At 39.1% G+C, this 16,215-nt stretch overlaps 1 protein-coding gene across 4 annotated transcripts; it reads left to right on the plus strand.

Moving 5' to 3' along the window:
- Positions 1–1,824: 1,824 nt before the first annotated feature.
- LOC119991652 (chromatin modification-related protein EAF1 B-like) lies at positions 1,825–16,009 on the plus strand. Of its 4 annotated transcripts, none has more exons than XM_038838036.1 (23): positions 1,825–2,128; positions 4,220–4,419; positions 4,529–4,583; positions 4,666–4,766; positions 4,875–6,363; positions 6,464–6,583; positions 6,759–7,022; positions 7,449–7,640; positions 7,849–7,929; positions 8,241–8,310; positions 8,388–8,908; positions 9,062–9,115; positions 9,619–9,676; positions 9,782–9,978; positions 10,069–10,122; positions 10,211–10,291; positions 10,460–10,597; positions 10,723–10,839; positions 11,727–11,827; positions 11,982–12,191; positions 12,295–12,670; positions 13,215–15,014; positions 15,556–16,009. In XM_038838036.1, exons 2-22 carry the CDS (start codon positions 4,280–4,282, stop codon positions 14,928–14,930), a joined length of 6,135 nt encoding a protein of 2,044 aa, XP_038693964.1. In that variant the 5' UTR covers positions 1,825–2,128; positions 4,220–4,279; the 3' UTR covers positions 14,931–15,014; positions 15,556–16,009. The 4 variants fall into 4 exon arrangements, with proteins under 4 accessions (XP_038693964.1, XP_038693965.1, XP_038693966.1 ...); XM_038838037.1 differs by having other exon boundaries at positions 12,301–12,670; XM_038838038.1 differs by having other exon boundaries at positions 12,304–12,670.
- The last annotated feature ends 206 nt before the right edge of the window (positions 16,010–16,215 follow it).

Consider the following 16,215-nt stretch of genomic DNA (forward strand, 5'->3'; position numbering starts at 1 on the left):
GTCATTGAATCCTTTTTTTTCATAACTCATTCCTTGTAAAATTGTTTGTTGATTGATTTATCAAAGCTGATTGAGATGTTAGCCGTTTTAAATCAATCTTCTTTCAATCATGTAGGAACTAGCCACGAAAGTTCAGCGTCACTTGTGGCTCCTGCTAGATTGTTGTAACCCAACCTTTGTGTTTTTGTTGTCCTCCTCCTAATCTGTCTTTGGGGGAGCCTTGCTGTTGTTTTTTCATGCAGACTGTTATGTCACAACCCCCTTAAATTCTTAGGTTCAATTTTTTTTTAATGTAGTACACTAGAACTTTGTGATTCTCAAGAAATTCTCTCATGCACCCGCACCCTTTTTCTGAATAGAGAACAGCTAGTATTTAGGTTTTGGGCTACTCTTGCATGAGATAGGAAAGAGCTTGTTTATTGATTATGTTGTTAGGTGTTGGAATTGTTGCGGTCGTCAACATAAATACTCTGGCGGCCTCCATTCCTTCCTTTTGAAATGGTTAGAAAATCATGAGCCTTCATGCCATTATAGTTGTAAATATTACATTAGGTTGGTGTAGGTCAAACCAGTATTGCTTGTTTTTGTGATGTCATGTTCTTTCTATAAATTTCAAAACTGTTGAAGAGGCAGTTGCTGTCCACAAGGCCAGATGAATGAACTGCGAGTCATGAAGGTCTTATGATCGAACTTGTTCTTGGCAACAGATTTTGATTTCTATCCTTCCTTCTGGATAATTTGCTGACTTTGGTCAAGATTGCATGGGTCATTGATACTGTTTTTCTTGTATTTGGCTGAGCATTACAAATTATATGAGATGTAATGGCAGAGAACAATAATACATTTCCTTTGATGTTTTTTGGGTTATGCAAGTAACATTATCTTTGACATTTTGATCTGTAAAAGAATGGAACTATCTACTCTTCTTGTTTGCAAAGAACCTTCTTGAATGAAAATTTAAAATTTCAGCAGCAGGTAGGATGATTCCTTCACTAGAAGAGCATCTCTCTTCACCCCTTTTAGTTTCCAAGTAGTATGAGAAAAGCATTGTTAAATATGCTGTTTTATGGTATCAGATTCACAATCTCTTGTAGATAATGCAATAAGTCAACAGAGAAGCAAAGGGGTATTTGCTTTCCTGATGGTCAATCTAAAAGATTGAGCCAGCATACTCTCATCAATGGTTGCATGAAAAGAGGAACTTTTCACTTGCAACTCAAGATTTTGCCCTTTTCCGGGTATTTCATGTAAATTTTATATCTTCATACAAAACAAGCACATCCAGTGATCAACTTTGATGATAGTCTTAAATATAGTTATTGTTTATAACCGAAATATAAAAAATAATGTTGATAAATTTAGAATTTAATAGCATCTTTACAAAATTGAAAATTAAATGACATAGTGTCTCATTTAATATGACATGTCACAAAAATCAATTATCAGACACACAAAATAATCTTATTTTTCGACATGAATTAAACTAAGTTTTGATATAAGTTATGTTTGAAATGTGGGTTTAGACACACGATTTTTGTATGATTGAAAAGTGGGTATGAGTCCAAACATATTACTTGTCATGATTTAAACTAATTCGGATTTGGTTACGTTTGAAATTTAATTCGAGTTAGGTATGAAAAATAACAACACAAAAGAAAAAGAAAAAGAAAAAAAAGGAAACATTCATAATCCTATTGGCAATTGGATACACTATTTGTTCTCTTCCTTTTCGGCTTTTGCCCCCAAAAGCTTGCATTTAACTTTGACTGTAAAAACATAACGGTAAATTATATAAATCCTACAATTGGACCAATATTCGCGAGGCCCTCTTCTGCTTCTTCTCCTTCTTCTTCATGTAAAAACACCCAAGCCCACAAAAACTCGCAGAGGTCGCATAGTCTGTAGTCTGTACAGAAACCAAAAGAAAAAAACCTACATAGAGGGAGAGAGACAAACGCAAAATTGGAGCACGTTTTAGAGAAATAGATAAAGGAGCGCGACGTAATCACGCTCTCATGGCTGACATTTGCAGCGAGTCGCTGTGTTCTAGGTCAGACTTGGGTCGTTTCGATTGAGGCGGGTTTTCACGATTTCAAAACCCTAGGAGAGGCAAAAGTGCTTGAAAGAGGTAAATTAGTTGTCTCAGAGTCGTGCCCTAGCTCCCAATTTGGTACTTATGGTATCAATTGAGGTGATTGGGGGTTTGAATTTAGGTTTTATTTGAGTTTTTAGCGTGTTCCAGAAACCCTAGAATTGGGTGCAATGTCGAAGTTGTGCGAATTCATTGTTAATAAATGGTTTTGGACTTGAGTAGGGTTTGTTTTGTGGGGTTTACGTATTTAAATTTTTGGTCATTGATGTTGTGTTATGCATGTTGATTGAATGCCACTTACTTAATACATTACTCGTGTTATTGAACATGTGTTCAAATTTATTCCCAAAACTTGTTGGACTGCTTGTTCGTTTCAAATTTTCGTTAGGTTTTCTGAAGGTGCCCCTCGTGAGAGTTTATAGAATTTGTTGTTCCCAACATTGTTGCTCATATATATGGTAAGGAATTCATATAACATTTATTATGGTCAATATTGCCAATGAATACTGGCAGTCGACAACATCTTCAGGAACTGCTTCTGGGTGTTTCCTTTCCTGAATTTTCATTTTGTGGCTGGAATGTTGCATCCTTTGTGCTAATGGATGCTTCATTTTCTGAGGCACTACTTGCGCACTCAAGGTGCTGTTGACATGGTAAGATAGCTGGATGATTTCCTTTGAACCCCATGAGTTGTGGTCAATCATTCGAATGTATTTTTATGTTCTCGTCGATAGTGTGATCCTGCATTGTGCTCCTTGGCAGTAAAAGTGTAAAACATTGAAGAAAAACACTCTGCATTATGTATTCAGCAATTCATATTGATTGTGTTAGAAAGGTCAACATGGGTAATTTTCTTAGGAATTTACATGATAGAAGATAGATACTGTAATATCAATGGATTCTTCACTTCATCCGCGAAGGTTCCCCTATTTTTTTGGTTGTACTTGTAATAAAACAACACGTGCACGAGGCTTATGCAGCGTGGTCAGGCCTGGGAGAGGGCAGGGGTATGCTGCTGTATCCCCTCAAAGGGGAAGAGTTGTTATGTGGTTTGAACCCTGTGATGTTTAGGTTATGTTGAAGCAACTTTACCACTACACCAGGTTTGTCCTTGTTTTCTTGTACATCAAGGGTTTTAATAAAATCAGGATTTCAGACAGTCCTTCGTCTCAGCGTGATTTTGTTTTTCTTAAAAATTAAATGATGGAACTTATTTAGTTGCTGTAAAATGTATGGTTTTGATAGAATAGAGTAGCAACAAAGTTGCCTACTTTGGGCTTCTGTTTATGTTACTCTGTCAAGGGAGCATCTGCCTGCTTAATCTTGTGTGGGGTCCAACAATCTTTCTGATGCACATGACATATTTGTAAAGTGCAAATGAATGTGCCCTGCTTTTCCTGGAAGAATACTTTTATTTCCTATATAACGGGTATGATTTTCATTGCTTTTGAGCTTGCCCTGTGTTTAATACCTATTGTCTACTACAATTGACCAAATGGGGCCAGAATGCATGCTTATGGGTGTTTCTATAGATCCATATCTATTTCGCGGGATCCGAATATTACCAAATGTGTTGCCAGGGCCACTACACAAGTAACATCTTCCGCCAATATGTTGTTGTTTTTCTTCCATTGTTTGTAGGCTGTCTTATTATCGTTTACTCTCATCTTCCTTTCTTTTTGGTCTTGTAATACTTTTATTTGTATTTTCTATGTAAGAAATTACTTATTCTAGTGAAGTTATTTACTACCATTTTTGTCCTGGATGATTTAAGTATTTAACTTTTGTGTACCCTGGCCATTCAGAGTTATCATTTGAATATATTTTGCATTATGTGTCCTATTTATGATATGACGAATGTTACAAGAGTCAATACTTCTCGAGTCATCCACACTGCATCTAGTTTTGATGAACATTTGGTTGTGCAATATTGTGAAATTGGCATGCTTGTCGCAATGAAATCAGAAGCCCTCTTGTAAGGCTATGGCAACTTCAATTTCCACGATTAAAACTTTTTTGTCTTTAATTTGTTGTCCATGCTCGGTGATTTTACTTTCTGTAGACATCTTTGTTAGTTTATATAGGATCTTTTTTTAAATATGTAACCTTAATTCACATGTTCTTTAGGAACGTTTGGTAATTTATTGAATCCATGCAAAGGGGAAGCTTGTAAGTGTTAAGGTAGGAATGCATGGATCTTGTTCAGGATCTGCACTCTTAGTCAATGCTGAGATTGATTCCATGGGAGGGGTTGATGGTGGAATTGGTATTGGAGTCAAAACCTCTCCACGTCGGGCTGCCATTGAGAAAGCCCAAGCAGATCTTAGGTAAGACTTTGGTGCTTGTTTATTTTGCCATAGCTTGTTGCAGTGTGTTCGTTAACACATTACAGTCATGCTGATGTAAATGTGATGAGTCGTTATTTATTTATGACAGACAGGAATATGACGTCCGTGAGGAAAGAAGAAGAGAACTAGAGTTTCTGGAGAAAGTAGTGTTATATGATCTTCCCTTTACTGATTTCAACTAATGTTATGCTGGGATGATAAGTTTAAGCTGTTTCCTACTTGCAGCATGGTAATCCATTGGACTTTAAATTCGGGAATGCAGCAGCTTCTGTTAGTATCCAGTCAACTTCGCTAACTGATCGCCCTGCTGAACATTTGTTGATCAGGTAGGTTTCTTATGCTGTTGTGTGTGGTTGTACATCATAATTCTTCAATTTTCTGATTATTCTTTCCCCCTTCTGGAATTTGCTTTCCTTTCGGCTCTGATATTGCAGTGAGGCCAAAGGTAGTTTTGCACTGACTGCATCACCTCATGGAGATTCCGTAGAGAGTAGTGGTAGACCAGGGGTTGCTACTGTTTGTGAACCGAATAGTGCCGATAATCTCTTACTTTTTAATGGTGAAAATGAGCCACTTGAAGTTAAAAGGAAGCCAAAACACCCTTGTGGAAGAAATAATGTTGCTGCATCAAAACACTCTTCCTGGACGGATGGTAAACAAAATGCCAAAGAAGCAGAAGATTATGCAATTTTTCGCCCATATGCTCGAAGGAACAGGTCCAGGCCAAGTCGTGACGGTGTTCGATCAAGCTCCACTGACATGGTTCAGAGTGCTGTTGTTTACGGATCTTCCTTGCCTGCTCGCGGGTTGGCAAGGGATGTGAAGGGGGTATCTGAATCAAATAACCAGAAGAACCTGATTGTCAAGGGAGTATCTGAATCTGATGACCAGAAGAACTTGAATGAAACATCTGTTTCTAACCCAAAACTTGCAACTTCAAATGGTGATGTGGTTTCTAGATCCAGTAACCAGTCAAGTTCAAAGCTGGATGGCATGCAGTCTGCAGAAGTGATGACCAAGCATGGCAAAGGGAGTGCGACTGATGGTAGGTTGAATTTTACAGCATCCATCAGTGTGAGGGATAACCAAAAGGATCAACCTTCAGATGTTGGTGGTCTGCAAATTCCTGCTAATATGGCTTTGGAGGAACCTGATATCGTTGGAGGAAATGAACCGGCAATTGTAGTGGATCCTGTATGCCCACGTTGTCCTCCTGTGGCAAAAGCTGAGAATGAAACTGGTTCAGTTCAGCTGAATGGATTTGGTGACTCGAAAGGCGACAGGAGAGGCATGGGGAATGAAGCCCAAAACAGCCATCTAGCAATTGGAATAAAAGTATTAGATTCAGAGTCTTCCTGTACACAAAACACCGAAAGCTTAGATAGAAATAATGATAATGAGATTTGCATTAACAGAAAAATTGTCAATACTAATGGAATTCCTAAAGATCAAAGACTGGAACATGAAGGAACACAGAATTTAGCCAATGTTGAAATGGTGAATGGGAAGAATGAGTTGGATGCTGTTGGAAGCGGTGCTGCCGTTAATGAAGACCATGGTACAGGAAAGGGTTCTCTAGTCAAAGTCGAGGAAGAAATGCATGCAAGTAAATTTGACATGGAAAATGAGGCAAAGCATACCAACATGGAAGTAGTGCACCAAAAGGACAGTATTGTATCAGAGACTGATGTAAAAGAGGTAGGTAACTTAGTGGGTGATGAGTCCAACCTCAACACAGAAAACCTTAGCAGCGGAATTCCTCAGGGCTCAATAGGTTGCTCTGTCCATGAGCTTCCTGAGACTACTTTGTCAGGAAGAAATTTCACCGCTGCCTCTGATCTTCAAACTTGTTCCAGTAACCACTCAAAACCGGCAGATAAGGTTCATGAAGATTCAATTTTAGAAGAGGCAAGAACTGTAGAGGTTATTTCTTCTTTCTCTTCTAACTTATGATCTTTAAGCTGATTTAATTATCCAGGACCTTTCACAAAAATGCTAAAGATGTAGCATAACGTATTAACAGGCAAAACACAAGAGGATTGCGGAGTTGTCTATTGGTACTTTGACTTCGGAGATTCGCCGAAAGTCTCACTGGGATTTCGTCCTCGAGGAGATGACATGGCTGGCAAACGATTTTGCACAGGTTTGTTTTTTTTGGAGAAAATCGAACTAAGATTTCTCAGCGCTGTATTCTTGTTTTACTCATTAAAATATTTGTCCACCCTTTCATCTGGTAAGTCACTATTCATTTATTACAAAATTAACACCTTCATTCAGCTTTATCCATCTTTTGATTTCTTTGCTACTATGTTTATCAGGAGCGTCTTTGGAAGATGACTGCTGCTGCTCAAGTTTGTCGTCGGGTTGCTTTCACTTGTCGATCGAGGTCTGAAGAACATCATCAATGTTTGAAGGTTAAAAAGGTTGTGCACACCATAGCAAAGGCAGTCCTGCAGTTCTGGCATTCAGCAGAGGCACTTCTTAAAAGTGATGGTCCAAATAACTACAAGCATGATGTCGCTGTATCAAGGAAAGTTGATGGAGATGAAACTTCCACGTACAAGAGTGGAGAACTTGATGAGGTGTTTACTTTAGATTTGGACCTTTTTCTGGTCATCATTTTTGGTAAAATAAATGATTGATCTCTCTATTCCTCTCCTTCTCTCCTCCTCAACGTATAGGTCTAATTTTTTTCTGAAGTTGATTTTTCACTTTTGTTCTTTATTTAATTTCTCTTCTTCCGCAGTTGATATTTTTTTCTGTTTTTTTTTTCTTTTCATTTTTCGATATCTTTGCTCTGGGTTCAGCAGCTACTATTTTGACTGCCTTACTGGTTATTCTACCATTTGATGAGTAGGCGTTGAAGTAATTGTTCTGGTAAAGCAGAGAAGACAATGAGCTTTACTAATGTGGATTTGTGTTTGTAGTTTACCACTTTGTAAATGTCATTATTTTTTATTTAGATTTATTGGCAACTTGTTACTGACATATATGGTGGTTATGAACAGGAGACAAGGAAAGAGTCAGTGGTACGGCATTCTGGAGAAAATCTTGCATTTCCAGTTCAGGCATATGCAGTAAGATTTTTGAGATATATCAACTCTCCTGTGCCTTCTCTCCAAGCAGAAGCACCAGCAACTCCTGACAGGATATCTGATATAGGCACTATGGATATGTCATGGGATGACCATCTCACGGAAGTATGTTTATACTTTAAATATATTGATTGTTAACACATATATGTTCACTACTGCTATTCCCTTCTCATGGGGAAGAATGTACCCACTTGCCAGGTGTCATAATATGCAACATAATTTTCATTTGTTCATTGATTTCAGCATTCTAGGAATGTTATTTTATTTTTGCATCACTTTTATAATTTTCTTTACACCAGTTTTTACATGTCAGGGAAGCCTCTTCTATGCAGTTCCTTTTGGTGCTATGGAAGCTTATAGAAAATCTATTGATTCTCACGTGATGCAGTGTGAGGTAAATATGTGCCCCTCTTTTTATTCGTTTTTAATTTTCATATGCCTTGTCAATAAAACATGACAAGAAGGAAATTATGAAATGCAAATGATGTTAAATGTGGTTAAGTCTCCAATTATCTTATGTTGATAATCCTACAAATCTACTACTCCTCTATCTGTGGAACTATGCTCTTTCAAAGTTGAAAAAATATGCCATCAATCTTCTTTCTCATTGGAGCAGCTAATATTGTTGACATTAATTTTCACCTAGGTTGATTGCGGTTTAATAATCTGTATACTTTTTATGTCTTTTTACCTTATTTATTGAAGTGCATCGTTCAGAAAACTGGCAGTAGTTTGCAAGAGGAGGTTGAGACATCTATGTATGATGCTGTAGCAGGTAATACCATTCTATATTTGATTAGTGAGTTCCTTGCCAATTGATCTTTTAATTTATGGGTTCATTTTTGAATTCAGAATTTGGATATCATGAGAGTGCATATGATGAGGATGAAGGAGAGACAAGTGCATATTATTTGCCTGGACCTCTTGAAAGTAGGAAGTCTTCAAAATTTGCTCAAAAGAAACGAAAGAACATAATGAAGTCATATAATGCACGATCATATGAGGGTGGAGCTGATTTGCCATATGGACACGGCACGGTTGGATGCCAACAATCTATGTTGTTGGGCAAAAGGCCTACAAATAGTCTAAACGTTGGTTCAATCCCAACCAAGCGCATGCGTACTGCTTCCAGGCAGAGGGTTATAAGTCCTTTCGTTGTTGGGACTTATGGGGTTCTGAAGGCTACGAGGAAGACAGATGCTTCAAGTGGAGATACCAGTTCTTATCAGGATGACAAGAGCCCTTTGCATGGTGGATCCCATATCCAGAGAAGTATGGAAGTTGAGTCTGTTGGGGATTTTGGAAAGCAAGTACCGTATAACTATGCAGAGACATCAACAAGACCTAAAAAGAAGAAAAAGACAAAGAACCCGGTACAAATATATGCTTATTCTTTCTTGTTGTGCATTGAATATCCCTGGAAAAATGTCTATCACCACACCATTCAAGTGGCAGTAGAAGTGTTGTGTTTCCCTGATTTTCTGCCTTTATTGCTTGTTATATTGCTTGCAATTATTTTGTTCCAGGGTTCTGCCTATGAGCGCGGTTGGCAGCTGGATTCATCATTTTACGATGAACAGGTTATGCTCCTTCTGCTTCTTCAGTATAGCTTTTCAATATGGCTGAACCACTAAAGTAATTGGGCGTGTTGCAGAGAGTTTCAATAGTGTGTTGCCACGTTTAACCTATGACTTGTTGGTCTCATTCTATTTTGTACCCATTGCTTTGTTTCTTTGGTTTGGCTGTTAAAATTTTCCACCTGTTCATTCTTTTCTGTGGAGTCGATGATTTCTTTTATTTTGAAGTCAGCGGTAAGGTGGGCACTATAATTTCCGAAGTCAGCCATAGTGGGGAAGTTGAAGTAGATAGTATTCTGCCCGTGCTAGACATGAATCATAACTTCTATAACTTCTATAACTTTCCCTATGTTATATTTACTGTTATCAGAATGCTCAGTCTTCTTTATCAGCAATCAGTGTTTCTTCTCGGTCTGTGAACCTTCCTGTCATTTCAAATGTTTCACTTTAGATGCTCCCTTTTGATTTAGTTACCAATTTGTTCTTAAAAGCCGTTTGATTTGCAGAGGGATCATTCTAAAAGAAGAATGGAGAGTCATCTTGTGGATTCAAATGGAACTGGTTGTAAGTTTCTTTTTTAAACGCATATTTGCTATAGTTGCTGATTTGCTGGTCCTAAAGATTCTTAGTTGCTTATGTAAAATTCACTTTTTAAATGTTTTGGTTAAGGCTTGTATGGGCAACATAATGCAAAGAAACCAAAGATAATAAAGCAACAGCTGGATAGTACCTTTGACAACATCATTCCTATAACTGGGTCTACTCGTTCGCCTGTGGCATCCCAGATGAGTAATATGTCCAACCCAAATAAGTTCATTAAATTGATTGGTGGCCGCGATAGAGGCCGAAAATCTAAAACACTGAAGGTATAGTATTCGATCATTTTGCTCTCAACTTTGTACTCTTTTTTTTTCCTGATACTTTTCTGTGAAATTGAGCATTGAGATTCTTTGCAGATGTCTGTTGTGCAGCCTGGTTCTGGAAGTCCATGGTCATCATTTGAAGACCAGGTTCCCTTGCCTCTTTTTTCTTAATGAATGTGGTCATTCTCTGTACTTGAAGAAATATCTGAAATTCTGTGGTGTCATGTTGTCTCAGGCCCTTGTTGTCCGTGTGCATGATATGGGCCCAAATTGGGAGCTTGTAAGTGATGCCATCAACGGTACCCTTCAATTTAAGGTATTTATGTTGGATTCTTTTGTTATTGACTCTTTATTTTTCTTTTGTTTGTAAAAAAATGCCCCTCTTTTCTTCTGGCAATTGAGTACTGTGTTCTATTTTAAATCTGAAGTATGTTGTCTCCCTCTTTTTTATACCTCCTTGCTGTGGACATCCTTGTATCGTCAGTGTATATTTCGTAAACCCAAAGAATGCAAGGAGCGCCATAATATTTTAATGGATAAGAGTACTGGAGATGGGGCTGACAGTGCAGAAGATTCTGGCACTTCTCAGTCATATCCATCTACATTGCCTGGCATTCCAAAGGTGATAACTCTTTAGTTAAAAGTTCCTTCACAATTTAGAAGTGTCATGCTCGTGCGTATTGACACCCTATCTGTACCACTTAGCTAATTTTGGCTGCATTGATCATTGGTGTTCCTACAAAGCAGGGTAGTGCTGGGCAGTTGTTTCAACGTTTGCAAGGCCCAATGGAAGAGGACACTATAAAGTCTCATTTTGAAAAAATTATCATGATTGGGAAGAAGCAGCAGTACCGGAAGAGTCAGGTTTGTTTGTGATATAACCCGCAGATTTCCACTTGCTGCTCATCTCCAGTGGATTATTTTCTATTAGCACCTCCTTTTCCTCCCTGTTATTGTAATATCATGCTGCTTACTGGACATGAATTCTTTTCATTTGCTAGCCTATAAAAAAAATGTTGTCATCTGCTATGTTTTCATAGCTGAGATCTCATTTTTTGATTTTGTGCTCTAACCTTTTCTTTTCTTTTTTCAGCTGGTTTCTATTCCTAGTGTTGCCAAAAAGCAATATAAATGCTATCACTTCATCTCAATTATTCAACTTTTTTTGGCTTTTTTTGGGGATAAGTCCCACTCTTTTAATTATTTTGGTTATTAGCTTGAGAGGGGAATCAAACCTTGTTCTGGTTCAAGTTCTTAGGGTAGTATACCACAAGGCCAAGAGCTCCTTGTTCACAAATTTTTTGACTTATTGCATTAAGAATATGAATCCTTTATGCGAAAATATTATTTTTGGAGTTTTAACTTGGGATATAAATTGAAGAAAAATCTGTTGAACATTCAGCTTAATTTGCATGATCTTGGCCATTTGAATAAAAGACAAACAACTACAATACACGAGGCTCCTGCAAAAGAGGTGGGGTAGGGGAAGGGTAAGGCGTACGCAGCCATCCCTGCACATAGTTGAGAAGCGATGTCTTGGTCATTAGGGGTTCATTTGGTTTCTTTTGTTTTTATTTCTTTATTTCTGGGATGTTTTGAATGCTCCTATGTTTTATCAGTTGAAACTTTTGTCTGAATAATTCTTTTATTTGGAAAGTTTTTGGTTTTTCTCCTCTTCTGATTCTTGTGCTTTTAGTCTGTCTCTAACTATGAGCTTTTGTCTTGTGTGTTTTTGTTGGTTTGGGATGAAGAATGATAATCTGGAAGCAAAACAGATTGCAGCCGTCCACAATTCTCATGTTCTTGCCCTTTCCAATGTTGTCCCGAATAACCTAAATGGAGTTGTTCTAACGTAAGTTTCGGTGCTTTTGGAAAAGAAAAAAAAAACAAGTATAGCTTGCTATGCATTCAATTGATTATGTTATTTCTGCATTTTTGCGTTTATTCTTTCAGATATATTGCTTTTGTCTTTGTTGTATTAATTTTTTTTTCATTTGCGGATGAAGGCCCCTCCAGCTATGTGATGCATCGAGCCCAGATGTTCTTTCTCTTGGCTATCAAAGTTCTCATGTTACTGGTTTACCAATATCAAATCAAGGTGCTGTGGCATCAGTACTTCCTACCTCTGGAGCAAATTCCGCATTACAAGGGTCATCTGGTGTGGTTCTAGGCAGTCACTTGTCATCCCCATCTGGTAAACAGAATGCGTCTGCCAGGTAGATTCCATGTTGTTGCTTGACGTTCTTGTCCTGGTGTTGTTAACTTGTTATGTCTATTTCATTCAATGAAACATTGGCTGAATTATTTTCCCTCCCTTAGGGACAGTAGATACGGTGTTCCAAGAACATCTTTAACAGTTGATGAGCAGCAGAGAATACAATACACTCATATGTTAGCAGGTAGAAGTACGCAGCAGTCCAACTTGTCTGCTTCAGGGGTCCTTCCTGGAGCTGATCGTGGGGTTCGTATGATGCCTGGTGGCAATGGCATGGGCATGGTGTGTGGAATGAATAGAAGCATGCCGATGTCAAGGCCAGGATTTCAAGGAATGCCCTCAGCGGTGATGATGAACTCTGGTAGTATGCTTTCCTCTGGTGGGGTTGGGATGGTGGGGTCTGTAAATATGCACTCTGGAGCTGGTTCTGGTCAAGGAAACTCTATGCTGAGACCTCTTGAAGCTTTGCATATGATACGAGTGAGTTATTTTCCTGCAGTCTTTCCTTCATGTGCTGAGATTTCTTTGCCAAAATTGCATCTAGCATGTTTTGCCAAAGCGATGTGAAGAGATTAGTATTGCTACATTTTTCGTATGCTGTTAATAGACTAGATAGCCCTGGCATTTGGATACAAGAATGGATGCATCTTTTTAATGTTAAAAACTCCCATGCGCAAGGCATCCCTCATTGGATGCGGGGTTGGGGAAGGGCAGATGTATGCAGCCATACCTTCATACTTTGCAGAGGTTGTTCCCAAGATTTATCCTTAGGCTGTGTTTCAGTATTTTTCTGAACTAAAGTATATATGTAATCAAGTTGATTTAATTGCCTGTCGGGATGGACTGCTTTACGAACAAGTTTGGGAAAAAATATGGCTTTTAAACCTCGATCTCGTCCTTTACTGAAGCCAATGGTGAGCAGTGGGTTTCTTGTTAGGTATTGATGGTTATATGATGTGTTATGATGGTTAAATTCGACTAGTACTTTTGGATTGTGTGATGACAGTTTCTGTTTTTGTTACAGCCTGGCCATAATCCAGAGCATCAGAAATCAATGATGGCACCAGATATACAGATGCAAGTTTCTCAAGGGAACAGCCAAGGAAATACTGCTTTAAATGGGTTGAGTACTACATTCTCTAACCAGACATCCCCTGCAGCTGTTCAGACATATCCAGGCCATAAACAGCAGCAGCATCATCAAATCCCTCCACAACAGTCCCATGTTATCAGCAACCCTCATCATCCTCAAGTTCAAGGCTCCAATCATCCTGCAGGATCACAGCAACAAGCTTATGCATTCCGCCTTGAGAAAGAGAGGCAAATGCAGCAGCGATTTCTGCAACAGCAGCAGCATCATGCTGCATCTAGTGCTTTGATGCCACATGTTCAGGCACAGCCTCAAGCTCCAATTTCATCTTCTTCACAAAATAGTTTGCAGATTCAATCACAAACTCAAACTCCAACTCAGCCAGTGTCGCTGCCTCCACTTACACCATCTTCACCAATGACTCCCGTGGCATTGCCGCACCAGCAGAAACCAAACATGCCATCTCATGGGCTCAACAGAAATCCTCAGACTGGTGCAAGTGGGTTGAATAATCAGATCGGGAAGCAGCAGCAACGACAACCACTACAGCAGCAGTTTCAACAGTCTGGCAGGCACCACCCTCAACAAAGGCAAAATGTGCAGTCGCAACAACAGGCTAAACATTTGAAGGGAATGGGAAGGGGCAATATGCTGCCACATCAGAACCTTGCCATTGATTCTTCTCATTTGAACGGTCTTTCTGTTGCTTCTGGAAGCCAAGGTGTGGAGAAAGGAGAGCAGATTATGCACTTGATGCAAGGTCAAGGCTTATACTCTGGGTCTAGCTTAAGCCCAGTTCAACAGTCTAAACCATTAGTTAATCAATCCTCAAACCATTCTCTGTATCAGCAAAAACTCTTTTGCCCAACACCCCCTTCATCAAAGCAGGTTCAGCATATGCCTTCTCATTCTGATTGTAGCTCGCAAAGCCAAGTTCCACCTGGTGGTTCTGGTCTGGCACTAGCAAATACGCATCAAGTTGTTCCAGCTCCAGTTGTTGCTTCCAACCACCAACAGCTACAGGGGCAGCCACAGTTGTGCCAAAAGCAGTTTAATCAAAGTCAGCCATCAACTCAAAGAATACTTCAACAGAGGGTGAATTCAGACCCGTCAAACAAATCTCAAGTTGAACAAGCTGCAGCTGACCGGCAGCCAGTGAACAGTGCTTCCCAGATGGGTGAAAATACAACTGTGGCGATGCCTCAGACCTGTATGGATTCCACTAGTGTACTACCAGTTGTGCCTTCTGCCGTTGCTCCTCAGTGGAAACCACCTGAGACATTGTATGATTCCGATATGCCAAATCCTGCTAGTCAAGTGGATTCTGTCGGGAGCATGCCTCTCCCAAATTCAGATGGGAATGATCCAATTCCTTCTGTGAGCCAGGATTTAATCCAGAGGCAGTTATCCGGGGGCTTGCCTCCTCATGGGCATAATTCAGGGGTTCAGCGGCAGCAGCAGTCACCAACACCACAACCTCCATCTCAACAACAATACCAACCACAACAGCAGCAGGAAAAACCCCAACAAGAACAACAACAATCACCACCATCATATCTGCCACTGCAGCAATGTCAGCAGCAAATGCAACCTTTGCAAGCAGCACAAGGCAGTTTGTATGTCAGGCCAACAAATTCTAAGCTGGAATGAGGCAATCTATTGACTTGAGAAGTTTTGGGAGCTCTCGATCTTGCTTCACTTGGGTTTGCATGCCCTTATAACAGCATTGTACAGGTATATGCCTTTTCTTTTATGCTCACCGTCTTCAATTCTCTCTTTGGATACGTGTATGAGATGGGTAATTTTGCATAATTGGCAGGGTTTTTAGGTAATATTCTCTGGTGGTTTAGTTTAGTATTATCAAATTGTAGTTTTTCCCATGTAACATAGTAATCCCAGGAATTGCATATAGTTGAGATCTTATGATGAAAGAGTAATATTTGCCTTAAAAAAACTGTTATGCTAAAAAAAAGAAGGTAGTGATATTTGTCAATTATCTTTAAAAGGAGGCCTGAACTTGGTGATACATCGTAGTTATTATAATCAAATATATACACCCTAAATCTGTTAAACATCCTTGCATGCTCCTTGAGTTAAACTCATCCTTTAAACCATTCATTGCCTCTTTGCAAATTGTCTTTAATCTAGCACTCTGCATGTCTATGTATACATGTTTTTGTTGTTGTTGTTGTTGTTTGCTCCCTCTCTCATGGATACAATTGTTTCACTCTGTGGAGTAGCGAAAGATTCTTATTTAGGATTGGTTTATGTGCAGATGAAGGTGGTTATTTTGTCAGGGCATTGCAAAATGGAATTCGGTGGTTAATGCATGTAGGTCGGGCCTTCATATTCTCAATATTTTTTTGGGCGGGGGGATGATGTATAGTGCTATGGTCTAGATCTTTGGAAAGATAAGAGACAAATTATAGAGGTATGTGTACAGAGTCTCTTCTCTCCTTGTCTTATACTTTCTTTTCTCCCCATCTCAGTTGCTCTGCTCATGTGAGGGGCCATATTCCTTTCCCCCCCCAGTAGGTAGCGAGTGCAGATATTGCCCTTGTAGTGGGAGCCAATCATTATCAATGGCCAAAGCCTTTGAAAATTTTGTGAATATAAAATTGTCTACAATGTTCAATGGCGTTAGAATGATTGCCATGGGCAGCCAAGAAATTATTGTATTCTGTAATGGTTTCTCAAATCTCCAATGAAGGAAACAAGCTTTGATAGCAGTTCCAGCCAATCTATTGGAAGGAGTATTCTTGTTTAGAAATTTGTCTATCAGAAATTGTCATAGAGCCTAGCCCTTCCACCAATTTGTGGTCAGCACTAAAACATTGATTCTGACTTCCACCACATTGTTGGAGAATTAAATTTCTAGAGAGTTGAGTAAGAACTCATCTCGTAAATTGCAATAATAAAAACATCCATGATACTT

Source organism: Tripterygium wilfordii, chromosome 22 (assembly GCF_013401445.1).
Source record: "Tripterygium wilfordii isolate XIE 37 chromosome 22, ASM1340144v1, whole genome shotgun sequence".
Classification (NCBI taxonomy): Eukaryota; Viridiplantae; Streptophyta; class Magnoliopsida; order Celastrales; family Celastraceae; genus Tripterygium; species Tripterygium wilfordii.